The 23854-nt window shown below is 47.7% G+C and overlaps 2 protein-coding genes and 1 long non-coding RNA gene across 9 annotated transcripts in view; 1 reads left to right on the top strand and 2 right to left on the bottom strand.

The window, feature by feature from the left end:
* The window catches only part of Cdca7l (cell division cycle associated 7 like), a 47767-nt gene extending 24763 nt beyond the window's left edge, over positions 1-23004 (top strand). For 3 of the 7 annotated variants that reach the window (XM_021235549.2, XM_021235551.2, XM_040742313.1), the window contains 10 exons: positions 9151-9285; positions 14245-14376; positions 15208-15564; positions 17472-17543; positions 17649-17819; positions 18442-18564; positions 19357-19506; positions 21061-21197; positions 21283-21474; positions 21709-23004. In XM_021235549.2, coding sequence (XP_021091208.1) covers positions 9151-9285; positions 14245-14376; positions 15208-15564; positions 17472-17543; positions 17649-17819; positions 18442-18564; positions 19357-19506; positions 21061-21197; positions 21283-21451 — 1446 coding nt within the window. In that variant the 3' untranslated portion in view covers positions 21452-21474; positions 21709-23004. The remainder of the gene's footprint in view (positions 1-9150; positions 9286-14244; positions 14377-15207; positions 15565-17471; positions 17544-17648; positions 17820-18441; positions 18565-19356; positions 19507-21060; positions 21198-21282; positions 21475-21708) is intronic. The other 4 variants (XM_021235550.2, XM_040742312.1, XM_021235553.2 and 1 more) reach the window with 4 other exon arrangements.
* LOC121139188 lies at positions 7292-13938 on the bottom strand. Its single transcript, XR_005876035.1, has 2 exons — positions 13894-13938; positions 7292-8332 (listed from the first exon to the last, which is right to left on the bottom strand). It is a non-coding gene; the product is annotated as an uncharacterized LOC121139188 (long non-coding RNA).
* Positions 22208-23854, bottom strand: part of Dnah11 (dynein axonemal heavy chain 11) — a 308279-nt gene continuing 306632 nt past the window's right edge. Inside the window, exon 82 of the mRNA XM_040742314.1 lies at positions 22208-22924. Coding sequence (XP_040598248.1) covers positions 22677-22924 — 248 coding nt within the window. The 3' untranslated portion in view covers positions 22208-22676. The remainder of the gene's footprint in view (positions 22925-23854) is intronic.

Raw genomic sequence — 23854 nt, 5'->3', positions numbered from 1 at the left:
CTCACTCTCTGTTGGGGAGTGGGAAGGTGAGTGGGATTTTTATTCCTCTGCCCCTTGATTTCTTTCTCAGTGAGTTCATTTCTGACGCACAGAAAAGCCTCTGATTGGTTTTTGTTTAGCTATATGTTGGTCTTAGTTCATTGCTGGCATGTAGAAAGGCCGCTAATTAATTTATTTATATGTTGGTTTTGTACCCTGCTTGAAATGTTTGTGAGAGCCAAGGGTTCTCCTGTGGGATGTTTAGGGCCTTTTAAGTATAGGATCATGTTATCAGCACATATGTGGGTAGTTCAGTTCTTTGGCTCTTGGTCTTATCCCTACTCTTTCTGTTGTCTTTCTGTTCTAGCTTAGACTTTAGACACTACTTTGATTTAGAATGGAGAGGATGGGTACTCTGAATCACTCTTAATCTTACAGGAAATACTCCTCAGTGTTTCCCTGTGTAGTATAATGTTGGCTGTAGGTCTGTCATATCTCTATTATGCTGATGCATGTCCTTCCTTCCTATCTATCCCTAGGTCTTCTGCCTTTTATCGTGAAGGGGTGTTTAGTTTTGTCACAGGTCTCTTTTGTTGACCGTCTGTTGAGATAACCCTATAATTTTCGTCCTGGAAGTGCATTTGTGTGCTGTATGACATTTGGTGGTTCACATGTGTTGATTCGCATGTCCTTAACTTCCTGGAATGAAGTAGTTTGGTTATGGTATGTGATTTCCGTCTCTCCTCTCCGTTTTACTTATTTTAATTTTTTGTTAACTGATTTTTTTATACATATATGCATATAATGTATTTTGACAATGTTTACACCCACTCCTTCCAGATAAATTTCCCACTCCCTTCTACATCATGCCCTTTGTTTTTTTGTTTTTGTTTTTTTTTTTAATTACTGGCAAAGTCCAATTTGTACTGCTCCTACAATTATGGGTGTGGGGCCATCCATTGGGACTGGTCAACCTACAGGAGGCCATACCCTTAATGAAAACCCGGACTCTACCATCCCTAGAAGCAGTCAGTTGTTGATAGCGCCTGGTGTCTCTCTCCTCCCCCCCTCCCTCCTGTGTGTGGGTGTGTGGTACGGAATTGAACGTAGGACCTTAACATGTATTTGCCAAGCACCATATGCTGTCTTGCCAGTGGAGTGTTAAGTCTCACCTCTGGATTATATCTTTGAGTTTTGTTTTTTTTGTGTGTGTGTTTTGACCATGCTTGTTTATCGAATTTTCTTCATCGATGTTAGAGTACAGTATTAACCTCACCCTCCACTCCAAGTATTCTCTCTTCTGCGAGGTTGAACCTATGGTTTTGCTTTCTATGATGTGTCTTCCTTGATTCATTGAGTCTTTCATTTCTGTGATTTCTTAAAATTTTTTTCCAAGATCTCAAAGTGTCTTTGACATGCTTCTTCATGAGGCTGCCCGTCTTAACTCACGCCACGCTGGTTTTCTCACCGGTGGGATGCTGACTTCCCTCCTGTGTGGCTGGCCTTTCCAGGGCCTACATTGGTCTCCTTATGTTTAGATCGTCTTTGAGGCTGGTGACCCCCCCCACCACACACACACACATCCACATGTTCCTGCTAAGTAGCTTGATCTTACGCTGTGAGTTCATGAGTACAGGGACACTGGAAGACTGTCTGCCCCCCAGTCCTTCCCATCCACTGGCTCTTAAATTTCTTTCTGACCCCCTCTTCCACACTGTCGCCTTGAATCTCGGTGCAGGGAGGTGTGGTGTCGTGGTGGTTTGCATGAGAAGTTGTCCCCCATAGGCTCAGGTATTTGAACACTGGGTTGGTCCCCAGTTGATGGCACTGTTCGGGAAGATGTGGACCCCCTTTGGGAGGTGCAGCCTTGCTGGAGGAAGCGTGTCACTAGGGTGGGCTTCCCCTCTTCCTGTTCTCTCCCTCTCTCTCTCCCTCCCTCTCTCCCCCTCTCTCTCGTCTCTTCCCTCTCCCCTCTCTCCCCTTCTCTCTCTCTCCTCTCTCCTCTCTCTCCCTTCTCTCTCCTCTCTCTCATCCCTCTCTCCTCTCTTCCCCTCCCTCCTTCCTTCCCTCCCTCCCCCCCCCTTTCTCTCTCTCCCCTCTCCTCTCCTCTCTGCTCATGTCTGTGGTTGAAGATGTGATCTCTTAGCTTCCTGCTCTGGTTACCTGCAGCCATGCCTCCCCTGCCATTTTGGACTCTTCCTCTGAGACCATAAGCCTAAATGAATGGGTTTTCCCCCCCCTTAAGTTGTGTTCTATCATATTTTATCACAGCAACAGGAAATGGAGCTAACACAGATATAAACACTTAGGGCCCAGCATCCCTAAGACCCGTAATTCTCAACCTTCCTAATCCTGTGAGCCTTTGATGCTATTATGAATTGTAATGTAAATAGCTGATATGCAGGATATCTCACAGGTTGAGAACTGCTGACCAAGCCTTGGCTGTCTCCAGGTTGACCAGTTGTGAGTTTCTTTGCCGACTGCCATCTCCATGGCACAGAGAAGCTACCATGAGGACTGAGAGCCGCACTGATCTGCACTTACAGAGATAATGCGTTCTGAAGGCAGTTTGATACCATGTCTGTTTAGCGAGAGGCTCGTAAGCTCACCTCTGTGCCCTGTGGGCTTCCGTCTTGCTGGTCACTTGTTCTTGAATTTGGTTTGCACAAATTTTATTGATAATTATTATGTCCTATGTTCATTAAGGACATTGGTCTACTTGCTGTTGCGTCCTTATCTAGTTTTGTATCAACATGATATTGGCTTCCTAGAGTGAGTCTGGTCACATTCCTTCCCCCATCTGTTGTGGAAAAGGTGAGCTTTGGTGTTGAGTCATCTCAGACAAATCAACCAGATATCCAGGACTTCTTTTAGCCCTTACTGCTGTAGTTTCATTGCCTGGTGTCTAAATGACTTTTATCCTCTTAATGGCTGGTCATACGAGGCTAGGAGTTTATCTATTAAAAATCTTCTACATTGCCTAGTTTTTTAGGTTATAACTTTCAAAGATATTTTCTAATGATCCCTGAATTTCATTGTAGTCTGTGGTAAATTCTCCCTGTTTGTCTTTGACCTTGCTGATTTGGATCTTTGTTGTTATATTAACATGGCCGAGTTCACTAATCCTATTTAAAAGGCTTTCCCCCTCCCCCCAAAGAACCCACTTGTAGTTTTGGGGGGTTTTTCTTTTGTTTTTTTGTCCCCCATCCTGTCTGTCGTCCTCCCAACCCCCTGTTTTGTGGGGCCTTCTACCTAGCTCCTAAATAAATACACACGGAGGCTTATTCTCTCTCGTAGATGTCTGGTCTTAGCTTGGCTTGTTTCTTGCCAGATTTTCTTAACTTAAATGATCCCATCTACCTTTTGCCTCTGGGCTTTTGCCTATCCCTATTTCTGTGTTATCTTCTCTTCTTATTCCATGTCTGACTGTGTAGCTGGGTGACTGGCCGCTTCTCTTCTGCCTCCTTGATCTTGGCTCCTCCTGGAAGTCCCAACTATCCTCTCTTCTGCCTTGCTCCTTATTGGACCGATAGGTGTTTTAGAGGAGCAAAGTAACAGCACTTCACAGAGTTAAACAAGCACAACACACCTTTGCATCACAGAACGAACATCCCACACCATAAACAACTAACACATCTTAAAATAACACTCTACAATATCCACTCTATTGAATCTATGTATCATTATTTTAGCTGGTACAAGACATAATTCAAATAATAATTTGTGTTTGTTGAGATTTGGCCTTGTGGCCAGCAATATCCTCTGTTTCAGAGAGGGCTCCGTGTGAGCTACTGAAGACGGTAAGTCTTCTGTATCTGTTGGGTGGGATGTTCCACAGACGTCTGTTAAACCATTTGGTCTCTGGTGCAGTTTTTAACTGCACCTTTGTTAGGCTAACTTGTTTAAGAGGTGGGGGGAGAGTATGAAAGTCATCCATTTTATCTTAGTATAGAGCCTCTCTGACCTGCTGTGCTTGTTCTGACCCGTTCATGCTTGTTTTGTGAAGTTCAGAGCCCGAATGTGAAGTTCATATGCATATTTACAACTGTTAGATCTTGATGAATTGTGTGGCCATTGCCAATGTGTAGTGGCTTCCTTTATTTTCTGATTGTGGTTTGAAGTGTGATGTCTGATAGCTGTTGCTTATCAGATAAAGTAATAGTTATACTAGGTCATTTTCAGCTTTTTTACCACTTAATACATAAGTCATTTGACTTTCAGATTGTGTTTTGTTTTTTTTTTGTTTGTTTGTTTTGTTGTTTCCAGTGATTTGTGTTTCTTTGAGACATTTGGGTTTTGTTTCTTAATTTGCCCAGCTGGTGTGTTGCCTTTTTAGTGGTGAATTAAGATTATGTTTCAGATTTTATTGGGAGAGGTTTTGCTGGTTTCCAGTTGTTTTTTCTCCTTGGTTGGATTATGATTTGCTCTGCTCCCCCACCTTGCCCCCCTCCAGTTAATATTTGGGGCTCTCCGGTTTTTACTGTGTTTGGTATAATGATTTCCATTTTGGCTGTCCTTTGTTCATCTATTGTTCTCATTAAATTTATTTTCTGTGTTCTCATGATTGGCAATGTCTTCTGTGTTTGATATACCTTGTAAGCATCTAACACAGGGTTAGCTTGGCAACGGACTGCCTTAAGTTGTACTTGCCTTGACGTGTTTCTGTTTCATAGTCAATTTTAAAAGGTAACTTAGGTGGTGGGTATGGTTCTCTCGGTTGGCAGTTACTCACTTACATGGCATAAGACGTCCCATGCTCACCTGGTCTTGAGGGTTGCTGATGAGAGGTCTCCATTGCTACTCTTGCCTTTATTGCTGAGTAACTTCTAATGTTGGTTGTTAACTTTGTTGTTGTTGTTTTTAAATCTTGAGTATGATATGTGTAGAAAGATTTATCTTTTGTCATGCCAGTTAAATTTAAATTTCTAAATGCTATGATAGGGCTTCTCTTCCCCTGGATTTGGGAAATTTGGTGTCATTAGTTTCATCAGCCATTTTCTATGCCTTTACTTCTCTGTGGATGGGTGCGTCTCTCCTTCTCCCCCCCTCCCTCCTGTGTGTGGGTGTGTGGTACGGAATTGAAATTAGGACCTTAACATGTATTCACCAAGCACCGTACACTGAGTCCCAGTCTTGCCAGTGGAGTGTTAAGTCTCATCTCTGGATTATATCTTTTTTTTTTTTTTTTGGTTTTTACGAGACAGGGTTTCTCTGTGTTGTTTCGGAGGCTATCGATCCAGCCCGGCCTCGAACTCACAGAGATCCCGCCTGCCTCTGCCTCCCGAGTGCTGGGATTAAAGGCGTGTGCCGCTACTGCCCGGCTTCTGGATTATATCTTAGAGTTTTTTTTTTTTAGTGTTGTGACCATGCTTGTTTATCTAATTTTCTTCATCGATATTTGAGTACAGTATTAATTAACCTCACCTTCCACCCCAAGTATTCTCTCTTCTGCTTGGTTGAACCAATGGTTTTGCTTTCTATGATGCGTCTTCCTTGATTCATTGAGTCTTTCATTTCCGTGATTTTTTTTCCCAAGATCTCAGTGTCTTTGACACGCTTCTTCATGAGGCTACCCGTCTTAACCCACGCCACTGGTTTTCTCACCGGTGGGATGCTGACTTCCCTCCTGTGTGGCTGGCTGGCCTTTCCAGAGCCTAGATTGGTCTCCTTATGTTTAGATCGTCTTCGGGGCTGGTGTTCATTTTGTTGTGAACTTTTGAGCTTGTCATTGGCACTTTGCTACCATCAGAGTTTTGAATTCACCCAGCTGAGGAAGTCACAGCTTTCTGGAGATGTCATGTTGCCTGCATGTGTTCGTGTTGCTTGTGTTCCTGTGTTGTGCCGTGTGGATTTCCTCATCTGATTTTTATCTAAGGATCTTCGTACTGAGCAAGCCCACTCGTGAGGTCTCCGCCCCGGCAGCGCTCAGGAGACAAAGGCTCCCGTGGCAGCAGTATTTAAATCAGACTTCCGTGTATAATTACTGAAGCCCGTTAATGTGTCACTGGTAACCATAGGATGGCATCTGTCAGAACCAACGGAGAGTGTGGTATTGGTGGAAGTAGTCAATGAAAGGGTTAAATACAGGGCCATGGGAATGGAAAATAGGGAATTAAGGCTCAAAGAAAGAATGAAGGGGGTGGCGAATATTATGAAGGAAAAGAGAAAATCGAGAGATTGGGGGGAAAATGAGAACCTAAAAATTCCTCATAATGAGAAACGTGTGGCCAAAAATTAGGGAAGGATGAGGAGAGCAATAAAAACATACATACCTTAAAAGAAATAAGAGAAACTGGGGCTGGGGAGAGATGGCTCATTTGGGAATAAAAATGAAAACATGAAAGTCTCGGGGATGGCGCTATTGGGAACAAGGACCTGGGCTTGGAATCCCCAGTGTTATTGGGAAAACTGGGCACTGTGGTATCTAGTACCTGCACCTAAGCTCATTGGCCAGTTAGGTCTGCTGGATCAGTGGATTTCAGGTTGAGTAAGAGACCTTGTCTTAAAAAAGTAAGGTAGACAGAGGTTGAGGGAAGCACCCAGTCTAGCTTCCACATGTATGTAGCTTCCACATGTATGTAGCTTCCACATGTATGTAGCTTCCACATGTATGTAGCTCCCACATGTATGTAGCTCCCACATGTATGTAGCTCCCACATGTATGCGTGCCCACAGGCACACATTCAGGTGCTACTGAAAGTACAATAGAAATACAAAGAGGAAATGTGAGGGGCCAAAGAAAGGAAATATCGCAAAAAAAATCTCCCAATAATGAAAGAAAAACGCCGTGGAAAATGAGATGAATATAGCTTTCCTAGGAAAAGGTGAGTCCCATACAGCAAATGCTTTCAACGGGGATAAGGAGCTCCGGAGCCAGGCGTTCATAGAGTTTACCCTCGCCTGCGCTCTCAGAGAACCAACTCCTGGCCCTACCTGACTCGTTATCGAAGATCCATGTTAAACTCTAGGGCCTGCCAAACCCATAGAATCGTGTGGTACGTTCGTCCTTCACCGAAAGGTCAACCAGCTTTGGAAATCGTTTCAGTACCATTTAGAGTTTGGTGATGGGGTTGTCTTCTGTGTATGTTTGTCTCATTGGTTGATGAATAAAGCACTGTTGGCCAATAGGGAAGCAAGGTAGGTGGGACTAGGAGATGAGGAGGATTCTGGGAAACATAGTCATGATGTAGGGAGCGAGAGGAATAACAGGTCCAGACTCGTTCTCTGGTAAGAGGAGATCATGTAGAAATACATAGATTAGTAGTTATGGGTTAATAATTAAGACAGAGCTAGCCAGTCAGAAGCCCTAGTCACCGGCCAACAGTATACATAATTTAATACAGTGTCGGAGTGTTCATTTGGGGCTCAGAGGTGGCTGTGGAACTGGGCGGGAAATCTCAGCATTTTGGCAGTAAGTGTGAGCCCTGGTCAAGTCTAGATTGTGTGACGCATTTGTTAAAATGTTCGTCTTTTCCTCCCAGTTCTAACGAAAGCCCCTTGATGGCACAGCCAGAGCAGGTTGGAGAACCTGTGGGCGCAGGCGGAGATTACGCAGACATGGGCACCTCTGCCTGGGCGTGGTCCTCACGGTTATCGCCAGTTGTTCACGCCCGCCTTCAAGTTTCTCTGCTCTCTGCACTGACTTTGACATCCATAGACGGTGTGCAACTCCGGTAACCATTTGTTGAAACAGACTTTGGTGAGAGGTCTAAAGGGGTAGAGGGGCTGAAATTGCAGGACTCCTCACTCAGGGCTGCTGTAGGGACCACACTCGGTGGCTGTTACGTGTGTAAGGACTCTCAGGCATTATACGCGGCCTGCCCCTATCACCTGGCAGAATGCAGCGCCCTGGTCAGCCCAGGTGCAAAGGACCCCGTTAGAAGACAGAACCCCCTCCCACTGACGCTCTCTTTTCAACTTTCTTCCTGCTCTCTCTTTCTGGATCTCTTTTCTGCTATTCCCCTGGGGCAGTCAAGACTTTCTCTGTCTCCCTCTTCTGCCCTCTGTGTCTCTTTATCTCTTTCCTTCCCCCTCCCTCTCCTTTCTAATAAAACTTCTCATTGAAGCTCTGTCTGCCTGGCATGTTTGTCCCTCTACCTCGGTCACCCTCGTCTGCCATGGTCCCCCACGCAAGGTCCCCTCAAGCTTTCTGGTAACAACGCGGACTTCTGTAAATATTGCCTGTGTTACTCTGGAGTGCGAGTTCTGGTAGCTGAGCCGCCAAAGGTGTCTGGAATGATGAGGGTGGTCAATGCTGCTCCAAGAGTTGTGTCGTGAGAAATTTGCTCCCGTTGGCTGGGTTTGACGGTTTGACAGTTGGCTTCTCTTTTCATGGCTTTAATTCACAAAATTTCTAGGGACCACAAAAAAATAAGATAATTATCCTTCTGACCCTGGCTTAGTTCTTTTAGTTTTGATTATGTCTAGTCGTATCTCTTTCCCTGACCCTTCTCTATAAGCACTGTGGGTACACACAGATATAGGTTTACTATTCCAGAGGACTTTGTGAAGATGAAGACAGTCAAACTCCTGCAAAACTTACCCTGATTTTTCTTGAAAACCACAAAGGACAAATGTGCAGACCAATAGTGATATCAGATGACTACTCTGTAGGTGCTGGTTTTTCTTTTAGTAGGTAGGAGGGAGAAAACGGGTTAGTCATCGTACATGTATCCCAGCAGACCCGTATTTGTTAGATTGAGCAGACATGGGTCCCTGCGGGTGACCGTTCCTCATGACCTGTAAGTTCTCCTGGCGTTAGTTCCATGGGCTGCTTGCTGTAGGTGACTCCCAGTATAGGGGAGGGGGAAAGCTGCTGTTTGGGCACGTGAATGTTCATCGCCGGACCCAACATAAGGCTAACCAAAAATGAAGAAGTAAGCCAAGAGCTTACTGCCTGGAAATCTTTTAACGCGAACCACTTCAGGTTGAGTTGCTGTGAGGGAGGAGATGGTCATTGACTTCTCAGATGCTCCGTAGCTTCTGTCTAAGGATGAAGGGAAGGTGTATATAAACCTAGAACTAGAATAAAGGGACTCGGCTGAAGTAGTTTGCCCGGGGTCCCTAGGGTCTTGAGAGCCGTTTTGGTGAAGGATGCAATGTGCTAGTTCCCCACCCCCGGAGTGACCCAGCAGCCTCGGTTTCAATCCTTCTCTTCTGCATCTGATACAGATCCCCAAAGAAGTAGCCGACATCTTCAATGCTCCCAGTGATGACGAAGAGTTTGTGGGTTTCCGGGATGATGTTCCCATGGAAACCCTGTCAGAGAGCTGCGAGAGTCTGGACTCACTGGAGTTGGAGAAACAGGTAGGAGTTTTTCTTCTCTAGATTTAGGCACGGCCCTCCTCTAGGAACCTGCAGCCAGGCACGGGGTAACTCTCTCATCTCAATGCAGTCGTAAGTTGGTGATTTGGTGCGTCGTTGGGTACTGTGTTTCAGAGTTTTATCCCCGCGTCTCCAGAAGCAGGTGCGAGGACGACTCAGTGTGCGCTTGTTGCTTTAATCCCTGGCCATGGACAGCTTTGTCAGTGAAGGGATGCCGCATGATTAAATCCACCTTGTTTCTTCCCCCCCAAGCAGCTCATGGCAGCGAGTGACCTCGAGACAGGTGCCGCGTAGTGGTCCTGCACAAGATTTCTGTCGCCCCACTTTTGGGGATCCTGGGAGAGTATTGTTCAATCACTTCTGAGGAAGTGACAGGAGTCACCGTTCTGAGAGATAGCTTCCCGGGGCTCTATTTTGAACCCTAGCACGACAATGACCAGTCAGATTATTCCCGTTATTCATGTCCCCATGGCATTTGATACTCCTGAGTTCATTCGACACTCAAGAATCTTCCTGGTCCCCTCCACCGTGACCTCCACTAACAAGCTGTAGGTTTAACCCGCCTGGGAAGGAGCCAGATAATCCTGCCAGAGGGAGGGAGGGAGGGAGGGAGGGAGGGAGGGAGGGAGGGAGAGAGAGAGAGAGAGAGAGAGAGAGAGAGAGAGAGAGAGAGAGAGAGAGAGAGAGAGAGAGAGAGAGAGAGAGAGAGAGAGAGAGAGAGAGAGAGAGAGAGAGCTGTGCTCCCCAGGCTCTTGGGAGTCTCTCGGCCTCCTCTGTTGGACCTGCTTTGTTTTGTTTTCTCTTCGTTTTATGACCCTAAGTGAGAAGTTGATAGTTTTCCCCAGAGTCCGATGCTCTTTGTGATCTCATCAAATCAAATCCATTGCAACTGGTACCGTGTGCTTTTATTATTATTAGAGTCTTTACTCTTTACATGTATTATATTAATCCTCTCCCTAGAGATCCACACCACAACAGCAGATTGAGTTGCTACAGATCACTTTATGCTTTTGGTCAGTACCAACATCGGCCTTTGAGGTCGTTTCTCCTACCCCCATCCCTTTTTCTGAGCCAGCTTCATTATATAGTCCCGACTGCCTGGGAACTCGTGTGTGTAGACTGGGCTGTGTATAGAGAAGCCTTTTCCTTGCCAACAGCTTTGGTTTTTCTCCCTGCCAGTCACCTGGGCTCTGCCGCGTTATAGTCCCCAAATAACACACAAGACATTGTATTAATTATGAAGCTGTTGGCCTTGCTTGTTTCTTACTGGCTAGCTTTGACTTAAGTATTTATCCCATAATTGCTAATCTAAGCTAGTTCTTCTTGGATCTCTGTCTGAAGGACAGTTGCTTCCCACTCCGGTGAAAGCCATCAGTTGCTGATGTTTTCTCTGAAATAGCTTGGTTTGGGTCTTGAACTTGTTTATCTGGGTGGTCTTGTTGTGTGTAGCCTGGCTTCTCCCTCCTGTCCCAGGGGAAGCTGAAAACTTACCCACAGTCCCTCTCCAGCTTATTTCTGAGGTCCCCGTTTCTCCAGCTGTTATATTGCTATTATCTTGTCTCCTCGTTTCCTGTCCCCACTACCAGGGTTGGCGAAACGTCTGTGTGCTCACACTCCTCCCTTTATTTCTCCGCTCTCCGCAGCTGCCCCCAACGCTCAGCCCTTAAGAGTTCTCCTCTCTTCTTGCTGAGAGTAGCAGAAGGACTGAGCCTTAGGTTAGGCTCTGTGGTTAGTCAGAAATCCCCCAGTCTCCCTGTGCATGGTTAGAGATGGAGAGTGGTACCTACCTAAGCCATCATGTCAAGCCCAAGACGTGTGGGCATCAAAGACACCTGCATCTGCTATGCATTTGTTGCTACGACAACTACGTCCACAGTCCTGTTTTCCTTTGCCGGGCCCCAGGGCTGTGAGTGTGGCACTCAACATTTTATACAGATACGGAATTTACTTTATGCCCCAGGGGCTGGCAGAGTAACGGATGAAAACTGAGGCTCGTGGGCACGAAGGACTTAGCCAAGGTCCCACAATGAAAACAGTGCTGAGTGAAACTCCGGGCCACCCCCTTCCAGTCTCTTCCTCCCCGGCACTTTCTCTCACCTGTTGGGCACGGCACCGAATGCCACAGAAGAGTGGCTCACTCTGCTGTCAGCTGGGCTCCTCCCTGCTGGAGGGGATTCCTTTGCCCTCTCTGATAAGGAATGCACATTTCTGCCTTCTGAGTCCTCGTGAGCCCGTCTGACTCCTCAGACTGCAAGCTCCTCGAAGGAGGAGGTCATGTTTGCACGGTGCCCCTCCTTAGCTTCCCCGGGCACTGACCTTTTGTTAGGCTGCCCCTTTGACTGGGGTCCACAGATGCACCACTCTGCATCAGCGCGCGCGCTCAGGAGGCGCCCGTGGGTGTTGGTCGGTGCAGCTGGAATACGTCCATCTCACTGGTACGGAGGTCATTGCTGTCCCGTCCTTTTTTGTGTCGCGTGAGCTTCGGGATAACGCAATTGCCTCGGCCATTCTCTCCGTGTTGTAGTGTCAATCATAGTAGACACTGCTTCCTTGGTCTTGCCTTAGCAGCGGAATGAGCAAGCTTACAGAACGCGAAGGGCCGTGTGAGCCTTTACCCAAGCACGCAGCGAGGTTGCGCAGTGGAGATTAGCTCTGTACAGCCGGGTGAGAGTAAGCTTGTCGCAATGCCGTTTTTAATCCCATCGGGACCGCTCACCTCTGGGAATAGGAATTGCCAGGCAGGTTGGCGCTTGGGGCTCTGGGCTTGGCCTCGTACTTTTTCTTTCAGGCTCTGTGTAGGTTCTTTGGACATTGATTGAATGTGTGCGTTGAGGCCTTTGCCCTGGAAAAGCCCCCCAGAGGTTGGTCAGATGTCTCCTGCACCCCCCCCCCCCCGGGGGCTTGTTGGGTTTCCTTAGCGGGTGGTTGTGTTGCACTTGTTTCTTTATCTTTCGGTGTATTTTATTTTTTTGTATTTCATGTGTAAGAGTGTTTGTTTGCATGTGTAGGTGTGCACCACTTGCCAGAGCTGGGTGAGCCCTTAAAACTGGAGTTAGGGGAGGTTCCAAGCAGCCGTGTGGGCACTAAGAAACGAACCTGTATCTTCTGCAAAAAAAAAGTTAAGCGCTGTTATATCTCCAGCCCCACACTTATTCTTTTGTTAATTTTCAACTCTGGTCTGATGCTCACCTGACCCACACTCTTGTGATCCAGTTTGTCCAGCTGCGAGAAAAGGGCATCAGCTTGTGCACAGTGTGTGTAGCTGACTCTGGGCTCCCTCTCTTAAACACAATTCCAAGTTTCTCTTGAAAGAAACTCCTTTTTTTTCTTTTTTTTCTTTTTTTTTTTTTTGCAGCTGTACCACAGCTAACAACAAAGGAAGTAATTTAGCTCTGAGCAAACCCATTCCAATTACCTATAATTCATAGGGGACATTCTTAAGCTTACTGCTAGCTGTAGGCATTTCTTTCTCCACTGCCCTGCAAGTTTTCTCACTATTATATATTTCTATTATATCTGGTTTTTTTTTCCTCCCCAAAGGTATCTGAGTCTGAAGAGGTATATAATTAAAGCCAGAGAAAGGCAGCAATGAAATGGTGTCAACCTGAATGAGGCTTTATGAGGGGTCACTTGCTTGATTGGGTGTGGGAACTGGGACCAAGAGTCCTGGTGCAAGATTGTAACCTTGCAGGAAGCCGCATGGAGGGTGTCTCCCTTCGGGTCTGCCATTCTTCTTCTCTTTCTTTGAGACACTCTTAGGAGGGTGAGCGAGGCTTCCTTCCTCCTCTGTAGTATTTCCAGAGGCAGTAGAAGTCATCGTTAGGAAATGTCTTTGCTCACCCCTCAGTTTTGCGAGAGGGGTGCCCAGGGCGAGAGGGGGTACAGATTTCTGTGAGCTCCCCATGCTCGTGCCGTAGGAAAAGGAGCAAGTCCGTTCTCTAGCGATGGGTGAGGGGCGGTGTATCCTATGGAGAAACCCGCCACTGTATTTGAAGGGGATATACGTTTACCCACAGGAGAGTGCTCTATGGAGTAAAGCTAGCAAGCAGGGTCCTCTTTTCATAGTTTGTGTGAAAGCCAACAGCCTGGTTTTTTGGTGCCTGGGGCAAGAGAAAATAAACTCTAGCCACATGCCCCAGTCATGGCAGGAGTGACCCAAGGCAACGTATTGATTGCAGTTTTCTTGTTTGTGAGTCTTCGTTTCTGTCAGGTTTTAGGAAAATGTGTGCTGTGTGTGTGTTTATTGTGGTTATAGTCAGTACACATCATGTAGAGCGTAACCACTGTAACCATTTTAGGTAGCATTAGCCAGGATAGTGTGTTGCCGTGCAGCTGTCCCCACTGCTAATCTCTAGAACATTCTCATCCAATAGAAAGTGTTGCCCATTAGACAGTAAGTCCCTCCCTGTAACCACTGTTTGTAACATGTAGCCTTCCCGCCAGCTGCATGCCTGGGTCCCGTTGGCTGCTTCAGCACCTCCAAAAAACACACAAGACACTATATTAATTATGAAGCTGTTGGCCGTTTGCTTTCTTATTGACTTAATTATTAACCCATAGTTACTAATATGTATTTTTATAAGGTCTTACCTTACGAAGGACGCGGCCTCATGCGTCCTCTCCCCGAGATCACATGGCGACGGCTCTCTACTACATTTCCCAGAATCCTCTCTTTTGACTCCTAGTCCCGCCCATCTTGCTTCCCTATTGGCCAACAGTGCTTTATTCATCAACATATACACAGAAGGACTTTTTTCCCCCTTTCTCGTCATGAATGTGTTGTGGCAGTGGTAGTTGACTTTTGAGACAGGGTCTCACTGTGTAGGTGGGAATCCTGCCTCGGCCTTTACCCCAGTACCCAGGGAGATCTTCACCACAAGGTACAGGGACCCTGTGGGTCTGTACCACCGTGTCTGGCTTTCATGTGTGTTTTTAATTTAGCAGGGCATGTGTTTCCATTCCAAATACCTCACTGAAGAGCTAAGGAGGATTTTCATAGAGGACACAGATTCAGAAGCTGAGGATTTCGAAGGATTTACGGAGAGTGAGGTGAACGCAAGCAGTGACCCAGAGGTAACCATGGTGATGGCCAACACAGGGGCGTGGGCTGCAGTGTTTCTAGTCTTGCATTGAATTGTCCTTTTACCCTGACGTGTTACCTTACAAGTAAAAAGATGGCATTGTCTGTCTGTCTGTCTTTCTATCTACCTACCTATCTGTCACCTATCTATCTACCATTTATTTACTTATTGGTAGAAGACAAATAATATAAAACTCACCGTTCTAGAGCTGGTCTTGCCTGGCCCACAGCTACCTATGCTCCTCTACTAGCGGAAGCCATCCCTCTACCCCTTGGGGACCAGGGGTATGTCCTAGGTGGCCTTCATCATCTCACCCATTTTACCTCAGTTTCTCTTATCTATTTAAGTCTGTCTTGGGGGTTAACATGCTCCTTCAAACTCTCTTCTAGGGTGTGAGGTCATATTCTTAGTCTTGAAGTTAATTTGGTAAAACAAAACAAAACCAAACCAAACCAGGGTTGTGGAGCAAAGCGGAGAGGCCTCTGCCTCCTGGCTTGGATTCTGCTGGCTATAAGGATGGCACAGGCCTATCAGGGTCCTGGGGAATCTGCCCTCGGTCCTGCACTACGAACCAGCCGATTGCCCTGTGCTTTGATGTATTCATCAGCAGACTTCACGTGTGTTTGACTAGAGTCCAGAGGGTATAGTGGGAACACTTTCTTCATTGAGTGTGGGGTGTGTGTGTGTGTGTGTGTGTATTTTTAGTGCTGGGGATTGAACCCAGGGCCCATACGTGTGTTGATCGTTTCTGTACCACAGTGGTTTGGTTTTTAGTTTTGTTAGGTGGCTATAGACTGTCTTCCCCCTTCTCTCTGTCCCTTAGCTCGTGGAGTCAGAGCTGAGCGGCAGTGGCAAAGCGTCTGTGGCGAGTGAGGAGGAAGAGGAGGAAGATGAAGATGAAGAGGAGGCCACACCCAGAAGGAGCAGGTCCACAAGAAGCAGTTTTGGTCTCCGAGTAGCCTTTCAGTTCCCCACCAAAAAACTGGCAAAAACACCGGGTAAAAATAGCTCACACTCACTGGACAGCAAGACTGCTCTTGGAAGAGAGAAAAGCAGCAGACAGGCCAAGGAACGGGAAGACACTGCCTCTGAGTCCGAGGATGACTCCAAGGCCGAGAGCCAGGAGAATTCAGACGCTCTGCTGAAAAGGGCCAGGAATATCAAGGAGAACAAGGCCATGGTAAGCTCTCTCAGGGCACCGGAACCGTGGCTGGCTGCCCCCGGCAGATGCTGCTACAGCTTTGCTCTCTGGAGGGAAGGTGTACTCCGGGGTGCGTTTGTTTACATGATTAGCTCTGGTTTGGGAATGGGAAGATTCAAGGAGCGGGATTGGGGCTGAGGGGGCTTGAGTGAGTTCTAAGTTGTCTGCAGAGAGGGGCTGACCAAGCTGCACTACTCCAAGAAGACAGAGGTAAACAGGAACTGGGCTGTCACCAAGCCCAGGGAGAGTGGCAGTGGGCAGCAGGCAGGTGGCTTTTGTCTGGAGGCCACTCCTTCAGAGACATCATCTGAAGGAAGGAGAAAGGCCCACATGTAGGGGAGATATCCTACTAGGTACCTGTGGCACTGACCGTGCCCATTTGGGCGTGGCCACGGGTGCATACTGGGCGGGGCGTGTGGGATTTAGGCCTGAAGAGGGGACAGGCTGGCTCTCTCTGGGGTTCCAGTAGGATCTGGGAGGGCAGCTGAGATGGGATGCTCGGAGCGCTGACCCTGGGTTATCGGTTTTTTGTTTAAGTGATTTCTCCCCAATAAAATTAGCCTACATCATCCCTATTCCATGTGTGGTAATTTTATCCCAACACCTATAGTTACCAGCCCCCAAGGCCTTCTGATTCAGTGATGCCTTGGTTAGCTCAACCTACATGTTTTGTGTTTTTTATATGTGGCCAATAAGTCATCCTAATCCTGGAATGTCATTCTTTTCCTCCTAATTTTACACTGACAGAATTTTTAGAAGATTCTGCTAATTGCCGGTTGTAATTTTTTTATTCCACTTTGACTTTTTGTCTTTGTTTTTGTTTGAGACAGAGTTTCTCTCTGTGTAGCTCTGGCTACAGGATTTAGACCAGGCTGGCCTCAAACTCGCAGAGATCCGCCTGCCTCTGCCTCCCAAGTGTTGGGATTAAAGGCGTGCGCCACCACTGCCCAGCTTTTTTTAATGACTTTCTAAAAGTCATCCTTTAAGAAAAACCTAATGTAATATTAAACATCTAGGCCTGTGCCTAATAAGAGAACAAAGTCCGCTATGGGTAAATTTTTTTTGTTTGTTTTTTTGTTTTGGTTTTTCGAGACAGGGTTTCTCTGTATTGTTTTGGAGGCTGTCCTGGAACTCACTCTGGATGAGGCTGGCCTTGAACTCGCAGAGATCCGCCTGCCTCTGCCTCCCGAGTGCTAGGATTAAAGGTGTGTGCCACCAACGCTAGTGAATTTTGTTAAGAAACAAATTTGCTTGGCTAAATGAAATTGTAGCACTCCACCCATCTGCGTCATTTCACTAAGAACTACGTTTCATGTGGTTGTTCTCAGTGGTGTCATGTTTATGTGAATCTAAAACTGAAAAATCGCAATTAAAGTGCTGGGGGAGGTGCACATTAGTGTCTGTTGCTTGGCCTTAGCTGTCTGTCTGTCTGGGGGTGGTATCGAATTTATGTAAGGAGGTAGGAATTTCTGAGATACGTATTCAGGGAGCCTAGACTGGTCGCAAACTCCCCAGTGCCCGAGCATCTGCACCCTGGGTGCAGGGATTACAGAGTGTGCCGCCACTCAAGGCCCGGCAAGTATTTTGGTTGATTCGGGAGCTCTGAGACTTATCTAGCAGGGAACCCTTCTTTGGGGGTGCTGACGTTTGAGTTTCGGCCGTGTAAAATGTGGCCCAGGGTCTGCCAAGAGAGTGGCAGCCCCAAGACCTTATGCTCCCGACTGTCTTCACTGTGTCCTGTTTTGTCCCCATACGTAAGGAATGAGTGTGGCATTGACCCAGGTGACCAATGGCATCAGGGGGGGGGGCATAGTAGGTAGCTGAGAGATGTTGCCTCCGGATGTCTCCTCGACTGACATCAGATCCCCCTTTCTTCCGAACCTTAGCTCGCTCAGCTGTTGGCGGAGTTGAACTCGGTGCCGGATTTCTTCCCCGTGCGAACACCAACCTCAGCTTCTGTAAGTGAAACTCCTCTTTCTCAGACGGGTCATGGCTCTGTAGGAACTGGTAGCCTCTCCTGTTCAGGGGGACCTGGGTGTATCTGTCTGTGCCCTTGGTTTCAGAAGAGGAGAACGTCACGACGGGCCTTCTCGGAGGGACAGATCATACGGCGCGTGAACCCAACCAGGAGTGCCCGGCCCCCGGAGAAGTTCGCCCTGGAAAACTTTACTTTCTCGGCCGCCAAGCTCACCGAAGAGCTCTACAGTTTCCGAAGAAGGAAGACAATTAGTGGGGTATTTACTGACTAATAAGCCAATGTCCCCGTAAATGCGAGTCTCTTCCTTATGCTGTGCTGGTTGCTGTGTAGTCTTGGGTCAGCAGGCCTCCGGCAGCTGAGAACGTGAGTTTCCACCGTAGTCATGTGGGAGCCTGCATTGAGAAGACCCCGGGGGCGCTGAGCTGCAGGTCACCCTGAGAGTCCTTTGTGTAAAATGAGCTGAGGAGCTGGGATGGATGGCTCAGGGGGGGTGGAGCACTTGCCTGGCTGGCCTGGATCGCCAGGTTTGGTTTTGCGCTGTGGAAGGTGCCAGAGTTCCTCCTCCTCTCAGGACTGGCCCTTTTGAGCTCTGTTGAGGAAGAAGGGAAATTTAGGAGCCACCCCAGATGTGGGCTTGGCTGTTCACATGTGGTTCTCGAGGTCACTTCCCTGTCTCCTCAAAGTTTACAGCCCCTGGGTATGCTGCGGTGCCCTCTAGGGGTTGGGGGCTGGGGCCGGAGTCCACCGAAGGACCATACAGACGAAGGAGATACGGCCAACCTTCCATCTCTAAGCATGCTTAAGACTTTTGTTCTGATTTTCAGTGTCTTGATGCAAGTGCCAGGCTCCCCTGTTTTTTGTTTTCCTTTTCTTTGCAGGGGAGATGCCAGAGGTATAGACGGCGTCACCGAGTCTCTTGTCGTTCGGTGGAAGACATCACTGAAGAAGACTTGGAAAATGTTGCCGTCACCGTTCGTGATAAAGTCTATGACAGAGTGCTGGTAAGTGGCACCTTCAGGAAGGCGTGCGTGGCTGACCGCCACCGAAGGCCCCACACACTGCTGTTTGGAGTCTGATACCGTTTTATAAACGGCATCTCGGGCCTTCTGCTCCTGCGCCGTCTTCCTTAAGCCTAGCTTAGTGTTCCTGCTCATGGGAGACGGCTCCCCGGGGTATGTGTCCTGGACGGTAGGTACTGGGCTAGGAAAGCATACGTATGTGTTTCATATGTTAAATACCGTCTGGGGTGGGGTGGGGGAGAACGAGACACACATACACACAGTATATAAAGTCGAGTTTCTGGTTGGTATGAACTGGGTTACTTTTTCCAGATGATAACCTGCATCAGTCTTGTTTGCCCAACACTGTTTATAAAATAGTAGAACGTCAATTGAAATGCCAACCTTTCAAAACAAGGATTTAACACTGATGGTCTCTAGGTCTCCAGCACGAGATTACAGCCAGACTCCTGCTACCTGGGGCTCAATGCTGCTTAAGTTACCTGTCCCCTCCTGGGGTTTTTGCTGTCTCTTCCTGTTTTTTGTTTTTGTTTTTTTTTTTTCTGGTCTCTCTTCTGTTCCTGATGGCTCCGTCCCCTCTGCGTTCCCTGCCTCGCCTCATCTGTCCCCAGAACTGAAGTGCTTGAAGTTGGAGGTCACCATCGTTTGTCCCTAGTGACGATCCTGCTAGATTCCGGGCACGAGGCCATGTCCCTGCACGCCGTAATACGTATAAAAACGTCTGGATGAGTTGTCACCACCAACCCCACGTCCAACCCTTTTGCTTTTCCGTAGGGTAACACCTGCCACCAGTGCCGGCAGAAGACCATTGACACCAAGACGGTGTGCCGGAACCAGGACTGTGGCGGTGTGCGGGGACAGTTCTGCGGGCCGTGCCTGCGGAATCGCTACGGGGAGGATGTGCGGGCAGCCTTGCTGGATCCGGTAGGAGCAGTGTGTGCATTTGTTATAAACGCTGCAAATCCAGGGGGCCCCTGTAATACTCCTCTATGTCTCCTCCCGTCCTACGGCTTAAGTCTGGGGGGAAAATGAAGCGCTGTGGTTCCTTCTGGGAAGAGAACCAGGTGGCTGACAGGTTTGGGTGGAGAGGTCCCACAGGGATTTCCAATAGCCAAACCAGGGTTGATTTCGGTGGGTCCTTTCCCTCTAGCGCAGTGATTTTTACTTTATCTGCCTTGGCCTGTCCAGGGGGTGAGGCACAGTTAAGTGTGCTGCCTGCTGTCCAGAGCCATGCAGAGTGTCTCATACCTGCTGACATCATTTGTCACTAATCCATTTTGTAACAACAAAAATGTGTGTGCAACTTGGCTGCAGAGGCAGTTGTCATTATCAAGAACATCTTCTACAGAGTCTCTCGCTAGCTTAGAAGGTCAGTAGTCAGGCTGGCCAGCCACAGATGGCTCTCATCTCTGCCTGCCCAGTGCACACTGCCGTTACCCAGACGTTTGCATGCGAGATCTGGAGATTGCACTAAGGCCCTTCCCATCAACTGAGCTCTTTTCCTCAGGCCCCAATTTACCTTTTGGGGTGGGTGTTTATCCTGGCTATGCTTCAGATCCCTAGGGGAAATGAAATGTCAGTTTCGAGGCTATCGAGGCTTGTAAGTACCGCCTCGAACCTGCACTTAATGCCGCTTTGGGGGTCTCTCTGTGTTCAGCCTCCCCACTTTGACCTCTTCTCCTGCAGTCGTGGGTGTATACGCCGTTTCCCGCTTCCAGACGTACTGTTCTAAGCGGCTTGACATCAAGGTCACACACACACACACACACATATATATGTGGAGAGCTAGAATTCTCACCTGGATCTTGTGCCAAACATGTACTCCCAGAAATCACAGCCAGTGTGTGGCCTGTGATTCACATACAGCTGCGGCGCCCACGCCACAAGCAAGTCCGAGGTATCGGGAAAAGAAAGACCAGATGTCCAGCTGTTTGTACTAAGAAGATGCATTTGCTGCCTTTATTGCCAGTAGAGTGTGTGTGTGTTTATTTTGCAAGTGCTAAGAGTTCTCTCTCTTGTAGGAGGGAGCAGTCATATATACAGGCTTACAGCACAGTGGAAAAACCCCACCCAGGTGGAAGAGAACGTGTTTTCCTCATGCTAGATGTTGATGTCGGTGGGGCAATGTGGGGGCAGTAAGCCAGGACTAGAAAACAGGATGCACCTGTGGATATCAGCTGACAAATAACTCAGAGGCCCTGTGGGGGCTAGGCCCCAGCATACAACCCCAGACATAAAAGCCAAGCTCAATTTTTTTTTAATAGCTCTCCCTCAGTGATATCTGGCCGTGTCTAGAACAGATGTCTCCTTGTTTAGCCGACATGGGAAGGTCATTCTTGCCGCGGGGGTCCCTGTGTGTAGCCCCTCTTACACTCTGACTGAGGAGGGATACCATGTGTTAGTGGCTGGAGGGGAGAGGCTTGACCCAAGTCTCCAGCGTAGGACGTGGACAAAAGGAACAATCTCTCTGTTTCCTAGGAGTGGACATGTCCTCCCTGCCGTGGGATCTGCAATTGCAGTTACTGCCGGAAGCGAGACGGACGCTGTGCCACTGGGATTCTCATTCACCTGGCCAAGTTTTACGGTTATGACAACGTCAAGGAGTACCTGGAGAGGTAAGTCTCCAGCAGTGCAATTGTGTGCGGGAGACCCCGTAGGCCCTGGCTTTCTCCTCGGCTAATCTGTCGAAACCACCTCGAGGTCCGTCCATCCATCCATACTGGAGAGGCTCGGGCCTAAAGAAATCCCTCCTCTGATAGAGAAGTGTACCCAGCTCCACAGTGCGGTCGGGCCATTAATCTCCAATTGTGGAGCCAAGCAAATCACACAAGAACGACCAGTAAAAATAACACCGGTCTCCACAGCCTGAAGGGCCAGGGAGTTGGACTGCAGGTGTGAAACTGCACTCATGCTTTCTTTAAAGCTATATCTGTGCTGTCAAGTAGTTAGCGTGCACGTGACCTGAGACACGCTTCTTTGCATTCTGCACTCGGGCCGGGGGGAGCCCAGTGTCTCGGTATACACACCCCCGGGTGTCCCGGCACCACCGTGACCTAGAAATGCCGCTTCACCGCGCTTTGCTTCTGGTCAGCTGCTCACGAACACACCTCTCCGTCTTTCGCTCAGCTTACAGAAGCAGCTGTAGACGACCATTGAGAGGAGGAGGAGGAACGCTCGGAGTGTGCCAGAGTCCCACGAGAGACGTCTGCTGTTTGTGCCTAGCCTCAGAGCTGAACCTCGCAGAAGCTTGTTTCTTGGAATTTACCGTTCCTAAGACTGCTTTCTTTTTTTTAAATAGTTTATATGCTTAAAAAGATTTCTCAGGAAAAATAGTAAAGCAGAGAAATCTGTATTTCAAATACCTGCTGAAGATTTAAAAAGCACAAATTAGATGGGGGCAGAGTTTTAGAGCTCAGGTACAGGTGCAAGGAAGACGCCTGACCTTGGACGTACGGGCTCTCTCCCAGTCACCGCTCTTTTACAGAGGCTGCGGAGTGACCATAGCGGACACCTAGTAGTTTATCCTAGACATACTGCTCTAGATACTGAATTCTGGGTCTTTAGAAACTTATATCGGAAGAATGTTCCTCTCAACTATCAAGTGCAATTAACCACACACTGTGAGTACGGTGTCCTTTTTATTAAAAAACAACACAAATGGACCAAGTTATTATAGACGCTGGAGGCCGCGGTACGCTTGCCTCTCTTCCTTCAGGACCTGCCTGGAGCCTGCTGCTTCTACCATTTTTTTTTTTTTTAGAGATTTCACTTTTTATAGGACCCCCTTACTGCATTGTTTTTGAGACTTTAGGGAAACGTAAGGGATAAACCACCGTGGTGTTTTGGGTAGGTGTGGTGGAGGGAGCTAAAATCAACGAATATATATATATATATATATATATATATATATATATATATATATATATATATATCCCAGGTAGATGTTTCAGTGTTGTTTTTTGTTTAAATACTACTATCCTCCCTTCTGAAAGAATTAACGTTCTAACGAGAACGTGCGGCCCCGTCACTAAAGCATGCTCACACTGCCCTGGCTGGGGCAGGAGGAAATCTAAGTTTTGCAGTACCAAGGCCATTTATGCCTCCAGCAGCAGAGCCACCCCTGCCAACACCCACTTAGCTGTCTTTTCTTTGCTCTTCAGCCTGAAAGTCCACACGTAGGTGAGGCCTCTCGCTTTGGTTTTGTAAACGGGGCACTCATAGGTGTGCTTGGTCTCCTGTCTGTCCACGGTTACGGCTTTGGCAAAGATGACGGGCATCGTGGATGTTAGCTCCTTAAGGCGGGAGTCAGCAAGGACTCCGGAGTGGATGTCCCACCTGGCACCTGTGGTGGAGAGACAACAGCTGTGTTGTACCAATGCTCTTAATTGTCTGATGCAATAAATGTTCTGCTTTTTTTTTTCACGTTGGCACCTACCTATCTTTAGCCTCCATATATATATATATATATACATATATATATATATATGGCTGAGATGTTTAATGGTTTTAGTCGTTTTACACAAATCCAAGCCCTTTAATAGCACTCTAGAAACTACAAGCAGCACAACTTTTGTAGCATTCTTTCCCACTGCGTTTAACTAGCTTGGAAGTCCAGGTCACTCACTACCTGGCCTTGAACTGTCTGAACTGTGGCTCGTGCTTCACTGTGATGAGGTGTCCCGCAGCATAAATGTACAAATGGAGACACACAGGGTCAAGGCCATCTTCGGGGCTTGGAGGCATCTGGCTGTAGAGTAGTAGGAGCACATCTGCTGAGAGCATTTAGAAAGTAGAGGGCGGGCCACCAAGATGGCTCAGCGGGTAAAAAGGTAAGGTGATGGCAGCCTGATCACCCGAAGACAGAACCAGATGTGGGAATGCACATCTGTAACACAAGCATCCCTCCATCAAATATGAGAGGTGGATACAGGAAAATCAATCTTGCAGGCTCACTGACCTGGAGTATGGAGGAAACAGCACAAGAGACCCTGCCTCAAAACAAGTTAGAGAGACCTAACTTCTGAAAAGTTTTTTTTTTTTTTTGGACTCTACATACACAATAAAGGCTTAGAAGCAAAGGGTGGGGGGGTGGGAGTTTGAATTGATAGTAGCGAAAAGCAGAATACTAGGAATTACACGCAGGACTTAACACCATCTGACGATACATATATGTGTGTGCAGTTTCAATAACAGTCACCACCCTGAGTGCCACAAGGTTAAACGCATACCCGGATATTTAAGTCGTGTGCCGGGGAGAGCAAGAGCTAATTAT

This window comes from Mesocricetus auratus, unplaced genomic scaffold, assembly GCF_017639785.1.
Source record: "Mesocricetus auratus isolate SY011 unplaced genomic scaffold, BCM_Maur_2.0 Super-Scaffold_15014, whole genome shotgun sequence".
Lineage (NCBI taxonomy): Eukaryota > Metazoa > Chordata > Mammalia > Rodentia > Cricetidae > Mesocricetus > Mesocricetus auratus.
This window is presented reverse-complemented; position numbering and strand designations above follow the sequence as displayed.